This window comes from Octodon degus, unplaced genomic scaffold (assembly GCF_000260255.1).
Source record: "Octodon degus isolate 3935 unplaced genomic scaffold, OctDeg1.0 scaffold00032, whole genome shotgun sequence".
NCBI classification, from domain to species: domain Eukaryota; kingdom Metazoa; phylum Chordata; class Mammalia; order Rodentia; family Octodontidae; genus Octodon; species Octodon degus.
In genome coordinates this window covers 11,220,969-11,231,321 of record NW_004524608.1, presented here as the reverse complement: position 1 = coordinate 11,231,321, position 10,353 = coordinate 11,220,969, and the positions used below count along the sequence as shown (strand labels likewise).

The following is a 10,353-nucleotide window of genomic DNA, read 5'->3' as shown; positions in this document are numbered from 1 at the left end:
TTACTTTTTCACTAGCTGCAATGGTGTCTTTAAGGTCAGAAAGTCTATTTTCACTTTCCCTCAAACGGTTTTGCCAGCTTGTGATTTAATTTCCTATATATCACTTTGAACCTGTTTCATATATTCTATTTCTTTCCTAAATTGCTTATTCAGGGGTTCCATTATTTTTATATTCTGCTCTATTTTTTTAATCAGTGTATTCTTTAGAAGCATTTAGTACTTCTTTGATTATAGTTATCACTACATTTTTTAGTTCCGAAATTATTTGTGATCTGATTTCTTCTATACCTTTCTGCAGTTGTTTCTTTACTGCCAATGCTATTATTTCAGAGATATCTGGTGTGTGATTTCCAGTTTCCTCAGTGCTAGTGTCTTCTGCAGTTGTACTGGGTGGACTCGGGGCCTGAGACTGCATTTTGTTCCTTCTCTTTGTCATTTTTTATGCCACTGTCTTCTGACCTTTGATGTAGAGCTTAGATAGAGTTATTACCTTAGCACCAGGTCCAGATCTACGAAGTTCAGATTCCTCCAGGAGGGTGTTGTTTGGATCTGATTGCTGTGCTCCACTTTTTTCTGCTGCAGCCGTTAGAGTTGAACCCTTTGTATCTCTCTGGCAAGATGTTCTTCTCCTGAATCAGCTGGGTGGATCTTGCCTCTAGCCTCTTTGCAGGGAGTTCTGCTGAAGGGCTCCTTGCTGGGCTTGCACTCTGTGTCCAGTGAAGATCCACGGGCCCTGGGTGGTCTCACTCACATGCCGGGCCTGGGCCTCAGGTGGTCTCACTCACTTGCAGGGCCTGGGCTCTGGGTCTATTCAGGATCCACGGGCCCTGTCTCACTCACTCACCGGGCCTGCCCTCTGGGTCTATTCAGGATCTGGAGGGCCCTGGGTCGTCTCAATCACTCGCCGGGCCTACCCTCTGGGTCTATTCCAAAGCTTTTGTTTTAAAGTATGACCAATTTTCTTTAATTTTCATTTTATGTTTTGAGATTGTTATTCTACGTAAAAACTGTGTGAACCTAATGAAGCCAGTGAGGCCAAACATACTTTCTTTGAGTGCAGATAGATATACCTTGCTGGAGATAAATTTTATAACTTGTGTCTAAATTCCCTAAAAATGTTCATTTCACCCTACAAGTGAAAAAAATAATTAGAGAGAGAGAGAGATTGTATTGTTTGTTTCAGTAGTTCACTTATTAGAATTTATCCAAAGAAACTAGGAGATACGTATAAAACTGTGCACAAATACATTAAAAATAATGAATTGTTACTCATACTATTGAGAATGGAAAAAATGACTAAGAATAGAGGATTGGTTAAATAATTTTTTTTTCTGTCCCAGGGAACAAACTTGGAACCTTGCCACTGAGCTATACCCCTGGTGACAAACGAGTATTTAGGACATGAGAATACGTATCAGAAATGAGTTCCTATTTTATAGAAAAACATAAAGTCCATAGGTGTATATTTATAAGATAAGTCATTGAGGTTATACTTTAGAAATTCAATATTTCATCTATTTTCTCATTGTAGATTTTATGTAACAGAGTTTATACTCCATAAATATATTGAGACCCTGTTTTTCATTTAATATTTTATTATAACACGTATTTTCCTTTGTTATTAGTATCTTTTATTCATAAGATTCAGTGGGTATTTGACATCAAACTTTTGGTATAACCCAAGTTAAACAATCATTCTCTTAGTATTTCTATTTTTCTCTTCTGAATAATATAGCACCAAACATTTTTGTGTATAAACCTTAATCTGCACTACTACCTTAGGACAAAATTTCCAAACTGGAGTTCAGATAAATTATCGAGTACTTTTAAAAGAACTTACTAGATTAGTCAACTTCCTTCCAAAAAATTACATTAATTTATACTTTTTAAAGAATGAGTACATAAAATAATTTGCTTATCTTAAAGTATTCTATGAAATTAGAATACTTTAGCATTTTGTAAATGCTTTATGATGAAAATACATTTTTGTAGCACAAAGTTGCGATTCTTAGACATATGCACATAACAGCTATGTATTTCAGCTTTGTAGCTTTATTACCAATGTCAAACATATTGGCAAGAAAACACTCAGGAAAACCAGATAATATATACTAATTAGCATAAAGGAAATTGCTAAAAGCAAAGTTTGTATCTGTGCTTTATCAAAATATGTAGGGAGGGGGACAAGGAGACAGCTCAAGGTCTGAGTTCAATCCCTGGCTCTGCAAAAAAATATATAAAATTACAATTTTCTTATTTCAAGCTTATTTATTGATTTAATAACTTCACTCATGTTGTGCACATTAGGGGGAATTTAGAGAAGAAATATAGATCAAAAAGGAAAAAGAAAACACAAATCTCCCCCTGCAAAGAAAACCCCAAAAAAGTTTAAGTTTTGTTCATAAACTCTCTGCTTACAGCTCTATCTTTAAGATTTCTACCTACTTTCCATTCTAGTAGGTTGAGGGCATCTGTTTTAATATTTAAATCCCTGATCCATTTTTAGTTTAGTTTAGTGCATGGTTATAAACATGGATCTAATTTTAGTCTTTGGCATAAAAAGAATCAGTTTCCCTATCACCATCTATTAAAGAGCCTATCTTTCTTCCAGTGAACATGTCTGGCCACTTTGTCAAAGATAAGGAGGCTGGATGTATGTGGTGTTGCATCTGCATCTTCTATTCTGTTCCACTGATCTACAGGCCTGTTTCTTTTGTCAATATCATGCTGTTTTTGTCACAGTAGCTTTGTAATATAGTTTCAAGCCAGGATTGTGATGCCTCCTGCCTTGCCTCTGTTGTCCAAGATTGTCTTTGTTATTCTTTTTAAGTTCCAAATGAATTTTAGGAATGTTTTCATTAGTTCTGTGAGGTATGTTGATGATATTTATATTTTGATCAGAATTACATTAAATCTGTATAACACTTTTGGGAGTGTAGGCATTTTTCACTGATTTTTCTTCCTATCCAGGAACGAAGAAGTCTTTCTATTTTCTGATATCCTTTTTCAGAGTACTGTAATTTTTAATGTATAGATCTTTTGCTTTTTTTTTAGGTTGATCTTTCTTTCTTTCTTTCTTTCTTTCTTTCTTTCTTTCTTTCTTTCTTTCTTTCTTTCTGTATGCTATTATGAAAGATGTGGTATCTCTGTCAGGGACTGCATGGGAAATTCTTCAAAGAATCAACATCTCAGATGGGCATCTGAGATGAATACACACTTCTCAGAAGACAAATTGCAAATGGTAAACAAATATATGATAAAATATTCTGTATCATTGGTCATTTGAAACATGGAAAGTAAGACAACACTGAGATAGCATTTTACTCCAGAAATAATAGCTGTAATCAAGATATTAACCAATAACAAATGCTGGAAGGGCTGAGATAAAAAACCTTTTTTCACTGTTGGTAGGAGCTCGGACTGCTATGACCATTGTGGAAATAGTATGGAGATTCCTCAAAAATCTAGGACTACTAGTTCCATTTGACCCAGCTATTCCCCTTCTAGGTATCTTCCCAGAAGAGCTGAAAACATATCACAGTGATATATATGCGCCTGTGTTTATAGAAGCACATTTGTCATAGCTAAATCTTAGAAATAACCCAAATGTCCATCAATATTTGGATGAAAAAGATATGGTACTTCATACAGTGGAGTATTACTCAACCACAAAGAATGATAAACTTGAGACTTTTATAGGTACATGGATACAAATTGAGACCATCCTCATTAATGAAATAAATTGGACTCACGTGTGTAAACATCATATTGATTGCCTGGTATGAGAAACTGAAAGAGTAAATAAAGTCTAAAATGTGCAGTAGATTTTGTGAAATGAAAAGAAATTTTCAAAAAAAAAAAAAAAAAAGGAATTAGGATGGGTAAGGAAGGGAAAAGAGAAAAAATTTAGGCCAGTTATTGTATTCATGTGTCTTAATTCATAAGAAAGGAAAACATTGGTTTAAGAATTTTTTATGCCTGTATCTTGTATTCTGAGTAACTACAGATAATAATATGCAATGTATTAACTATTGTTATTCTATCATTTTGTTATAAAATTTTGTTTACCTTTTTTCCATAAAGAACAAGAAGGAATATAAACCAAATATTCCCTCTCAAGACTTTCCAGCTAATTTCTAAAAATGAAACCTATGCCATGGAATTGATAAATGAAAAATACCATAGTACGTGATGAATAATATTAAATGAGATCAAAATTGATACAGGAAGTTAGAAATAAACCTTGACATTTCTCCCTCATTTCTCATATAAGTCTTCAAATTCTTCCCTGTTCAGTAAGATTTATATTTGGAATCTATTCACTCCTCTTCATGCCTTCTGCAACCTTTTTGGTTCAGGCCTTCATTCCTTGACCAAAATTATGTACTGTCCTCCAGACTCGTCTTTCCATGATAGGTCAATAGCTTCTCATCCCCCACATCTGTTTTTATACTTTACAGTCTAACAGTATATAGTATTTTCCATTGTTTGACTGTGACTTGTTTGGAATCTTTTCAGGTTTTGCAAGGAGATTCTTTTAATCTCTAGACCATGGTACAATGTCTGTTATGGTTCTCATATTCTTTTTTTAATAAGCAGAATATATTTATTGAGGGAGTTCTCATATTCTGTCAGTAACAAAACATAGTCATTTATCTCCTTTATTGAAGGGAGGGTTGGTTGTTTGTCAAGGAGTCTATAGCACCTACACAGTATCGAACAGGTTGAAGATGCTTGTTATTTTCTGTAGGAAAGAATGAAAACAGAAAGAGAGATGATGTAGCTCAGCTTAGGAAGTATTTACTGAGAAGACAGATCTTGAAAGATGAATACTTACTTTGATTAAAAAATGAAGGTAAATCCTATATAGTTGAATTATGTTTGTCTACCTGTCATCTTTTTGCTTAGTTGTGCTATAGGTATACATATAGCTAAAATACCAAGTCCTATGTCTGCACTTCTGCAATTAAAGGCAGTAGTTTCTCTAAAAAGACAGTGGGATCATACTACTAAAGAAGCATAATTTCTTAAGACTTGTTATGACTGGCCTAAATGATAATGCATATTATGCTCATCAAATGTGAGTGGGAGAAGAGTTACTTATTTTGTCTACTTTTAGCTCAAGTATTTCCTGTACAGGACTTTAGCTATCATGAAAGCTCAATTAGTTTATTTTACAAGCATATAAATAAAGCATTCAGAGAATTACTAATTTAGGATCTATCTAAATGTGAGAGTGGTTATAATGTAAAATTAGGGTTTTTAGCCCCAATTTTGAATTAGCTAATTAATTAACTATAATTTTAGTCTATTTTGGTTTTATTGGCAAAATATAACATATTTAGAAAGCTTTTCAATTATGATTTGAGTTCTTTAATTCAGATTATGTTACTAATCTTAAAAATTTTCTTCAAATGCATTAAAAAAGACTTTTTGTTCTACTGTCTCATGGTAAAAGAAATAGCTAGAACTTTTGTGAATATGATCCATTGATAATTCATAATTGCTGATATTTTTTTCATAAGTTTCATTATAGAATTAATATTTCAATCTTCAAATTTAATAATAGCATGTATTATTTTGCATTTCAAACTTCAGAACAAGATTTAAATAAAAATATAAAAGATATTTTTACTTGGAGGATGTTGACTTGATAAATATGAAATGAAAATACGGTTCTAAACTTTAAAAAGTGAATAAATATTTGCCTATTTACTTTTATACATGATTATGAAAGATTGTCAGAATAAATATTCATTTTTATGCACTCCTAATTTTGATACATTGGAAAGAAATGATACACATGGTTTTGAGGAAAGAGTCCTTTACAAGAGAGTACTGTATTGCTTGTTATTATGCTGAAACTTAGTAATGTATGGAGAAGGCATTCTAATACATTGAGAATTAACATTTTAATATGGAATTTGCCACAGACATTTTAACTATTTAAATAGGGTATCACTCATTTTTAAAGGACGTATTAAAAAGATCAAAAGTCTTCTTGGCAAATGAAATCTCTGTAGTAGAAGAAGAAGGTAATATAAAGGATGTGGCTGATTCTGTTTGGATGATGCAGAATTGCTTTAAGCAGTAAGCTCACTGTTGTCAGACAGCACTAGCAGCATCAGCAAATACAACTGTGTCAGCCTCTGCTAGTACGGGTGTTTGTAACTGCACAGGCAAAATCATAAACAGTGCATGAGGTCTGATATCTTGATGATGTTTAAACAGATACTGATGCACAGGTTTGCTGCTTGATAATTTCTTCACTAGCTCTGAAGATGCTGAGAGATAGAGATGGCTGTGCCTATCTTTTGTAAGATAGGAAACGCAATCTCTAGGGATTTCTGGAAATAGAAAGGTCATGCAGTCTGGATCCTGTGAGCCTTTTCAATCTCTAAGTCATCAGGTATGACCTTGTGAATTCGATGATATTATTAGAATGTAGGATTGCTGCTTTTGCTATTTTTAGTAGTTTGTTATATATCATTAATTAATGTAATTGTTTACTATCATATTTTCCTTTGGATATTTGGAAAAGTAATACTTATAGTAATGGACAGCAGTTAAATTTTATGAATTTTAGAAATGTGTGTGTGTTTGTCGGGGGGCTTTATGTTTACTTTAGTTGTTTTGGGAAATGAGTAAAGGAAGAAATTCTTCGTATGATTAATACAAAGTTTGGGGCTCTTTATGTTTTCCAGATTAAGCCCAATTTGTCAAAGTACATCTTTAGTTTCAAGTGATAAAATAACAATTTGATCAAACTGATAAAAATATATTACTATGGCTATTTACAGATAGTGATATATTACAAAATTTTTGTTGTCCAGAATTTCTTAAGCATAAAGATTGGTGCTGTTATCATTATAGTGCTGCACACAGCAAAAAAGTTTGCTAAGTAAAATCATGCTTATCAACATCTGAGATACAAGCTAATTTCCTCATAATATTTCAAGTGTTTATAAAGACCTACGGCTTTAATAACGTCTCAGAGCTATTGATGCTTTTTGTGATTTTAAGATAGATCTATGCTAAACTATTACTTACAGCTGAAGGCAGACTGTAAATCTGGGTTTCACAAAGAAAGCTTGTAACATGTAAGGATGTCCGAAGATTTTTTTTATATGATCCAGAGAGATTCACACTTACTTTCATTTTCAAACTAAAAAGATGTTATTTCATTAAATTTGTTAAGTATAAAGACTAGAAACGTCTCCGAATTTTGTAAGAAACTACCTGTGATTGACATTAAGATTTTGAAAAAAAACCCTATATTTTATTTGTCTTTTTATATCACATCTTTCTTGTTCAGTGTTAGAGAACTTACCAGATATGCCTCAGTAAATAAGTAAGGGACATATCTGATTTTAGGACTTCCCAGTAGAAAGATGCTGCTGCTTTCATGATTCTGTAGCCTGATTATTACTTAATGCTTCATCAGAGTGAAATGACATATATTAAAAATGAACACACTTAACAAAGTCTGAAACAGTGGATTGAATCCATTATGGGCTACATTTCTCCCTTTTAATTAAAAACATTGAAAAAAATTCTACCAACTGATTTTAGCTATAATTTATGTTAGCCAGGCAACTTAACCAGCTTATATTCTTATTAGCAGAGAAGACTGCCACATGCTTAAGCTTGATTAATTTTGGAATGATTTAAATATACCTTTAGTTGCTACAAAACCTTTGTAATCTGTTAGAATTTATTTCCAGTATTTGCATGTATTAGTCACCATGAGTACATTCTGTTTCTTGGCAGTGCTTTGGGATTCCTCTAGGCACTGGTTTCATAGCATTCTGCTATTTTTCACTGTAGTTCTGACCTTTCAAAAGGACCAAACCATGAAGAGTTTTGGTTATTTCTTTTAGTGATATTTAAATAAGGATATCTCAATAGTTTTCCAGATGAAAAAGTTACTGTTTTAAAATTTCCATTTCTTTTAAAAATCAGAGCAAATTCTCTCCATTGCATTATAAAGATTGTTTTGACTGTACCAGACATTTTAATGCTGTCCTACCCTTTCTTCCTGTGCAAGATGATTTTGACCTTTTGAATGGTGAAATTCATTGTAAACCTTCCTAATAGGAATTGATCTTTTTTTTTTCCCTTAAAAGGTTGCCTTTGTTTATAGTATTTTATAAGTTTTCAAAGATAAATGGTTTATAAATGACTGGAAAGTTTCAATTTGATGAAGATTATGAGGAAACTGATTATTTGCATGATAATATATTTGATATAAAAACAATAAGTCATTTCTTTTAAGATTATTAGAAAATATATAAAATTAATTATATTCACATTTGAATTGACTTTTTAAGGTGGTATGTGGCAATCAATTTTAATTTAATTTGTAATTGTTTAATCCTAGGATGATTTACATATTACTCTTTTTATTCCAACATACATTTCTTGATATTAGAAATAAATAGTTGGGTCATACTGCACAATCACAAATTCTATAAATTTATTGATAATTTCATTAGATTCTTTAGAATGCATAATTTGTTATATCAGGATGTAATAAACAATGAATAAAATAACATGTTTTTTGTAAGCCACTGTTACTGATTTGTTTTTAGATTAAATGTTGAAGGTAGACCTTGCCCACTGGCAGGACACAGAAGCAGAAACTCCAAGAATCAACCTAGGTAGGGCTGTCAGCAAGCCCCTCTACTTTGAGGTTAGGTATATGTAATTAAGTAAGTATGGATATTATAGAAGAGGGCTTTGACTTTCAGAATTTAAATTTTAGAAAGAAATATTAGCAATGCATTTACTGCTAACTAAGATTCTTGGGGAGACTTACAAATAAGGCAGATCTGAAAGGAGGTACCCTATTGAAAATCATATAATGATCATGTGTTGAAAAGCGCCAGGATATGTCAATCTAAGCTTGGAGAAAGGGGATTGAGAAAATCTAGAATGGAAATAAGTTTAGCTGCTGGCTGGTGGACAGCTGAGCGTTACTCTTCTCTTTCATACGTCTGTGTAGCAAGGAGATGAGTAGAACAGATGCAAATTCATTTCTCCATGATCCCAAATTTGGCATGATGCCTAACATGTCTCCAAAGTGCCTGATTTCTTGTATTAGAGCAATTTAGAGTTGATTTGCAAATTCTTTGGTTTGTAACAGCTGGCTGCAGTAAGAGATTGCATGGTGTAAGGGTTAATTATTTAGACTGCCATGTTCTTTGGGTTCAAACTTAGTATACTATGTACTGGCTGTATGACCGTGGATCTGTTTCTTTATTTGTAACATTAGATGGTAGTGGTACATATCTTTAAAAATTGTGAGGATTAATTGAGCTAATATCCTATAAAACATTTTAATACTATGTAGCATGGAACAAACACAAACCTTATATGATCTATAATAGGCTGTTGGCAGGCCTTTGTAACATTAATTGTACTATCCCCTACTTACATTATTTAATATAAAATTGGGCCCAAAACATTTGCTGTAGTAAAATAAAGATGGTTCTAAAGATACAAAGAATGTGTTGCATCTTATTAAATTCTGACATTTTCTAACAATAGGAATTGATAAAAATATTTTATTTTAAGTTTTATTGTATCTACTTGTTAGGTAGATTTAACTCTAATGTATTTCTCCCTCATCTACATTCTGAAAATACAGAATGGAAAACTCCAGGAATAAACAATTCATAAGTATTAAGTAATTTTTATTATTCTAAATTGTTATAATTATTTTATTGTTAGTCATTGATGTTAATCTCTAAATGTATATAACATAAAGTTAATTTAAGGTTGAGATGAATATGTAGGGAAAAACATGACATATATAGGAATTAGTACAATCCACAGTTTTAGGTATCCACTGGGAGTCTTACAGCATATATGCCATTGTAATGGTGACTGGTATGTTATGTGTGTAAATCTTCTTCTTTTTCTTTTGCTAAACAATATGTACAACATTTACAGGCTTCTAGTCATTAGTATATGCACAAAATAAAAACAACAACATTTTTAAAAGGGAATTAATAAACCACAACTCAACTGAAATGCCACATGTGCTTATATATGAGTTATTTATTTTGAGGGAAGTGTCAAAATCATAAACTACTTGGAGACTTACCGATAAAACTAAATAAATGATGGTATTACTATGCCATTCTATAAATTATAGTTACATAAGAATACTATGTGACTCACCTATAATATTCAATAACGGAACTTAGAAAAAATGGGGTATACCTATGAATGTCCATTTTGTATCTGGGTATTTGAAGTGGTTGGGATAGATATATAGTTGCATTCTCTTAATGAATAGAATGATTTGTTCTAATGGTGTTTGTAAATAGGATCACAAGTCCGCATCTT

General features: G+C 32.2%; 1 protein-coding gene across 7 annotated transcripts in view; it reads left to right on the top strand.

Moving 5' to 3' along the window:
* The window catches only part of Slc4a10 (solute carrier family 4 member 10), a 416,671-nt gene that overhangs the window by 144,963 nt on the left and 261,355 nt on the right, over positions 1-10,353 (top strand). For 5 of the 7 annotated variants that reach the window (XM_023713848.1, XM_023713847.1, XM_023713849.1 and 2 more), the window contains exon 2: positions 6,274-6,409. In XM_023713848.1, coding sequence (XP_023569616.1) covers positions 6,365-6,409 — 45 coding nt within the window. In that variant the 5' untranslated portion in view covers positions 6,274-6,364. Of the gene's footprint in view, positions 1-6,172; positions 6,410-10,353 lie in introns of those variants that run through there. The other 2 variants (XM_004629875.1, XM_004629872.2) reach the window with 1 other exon arrangement.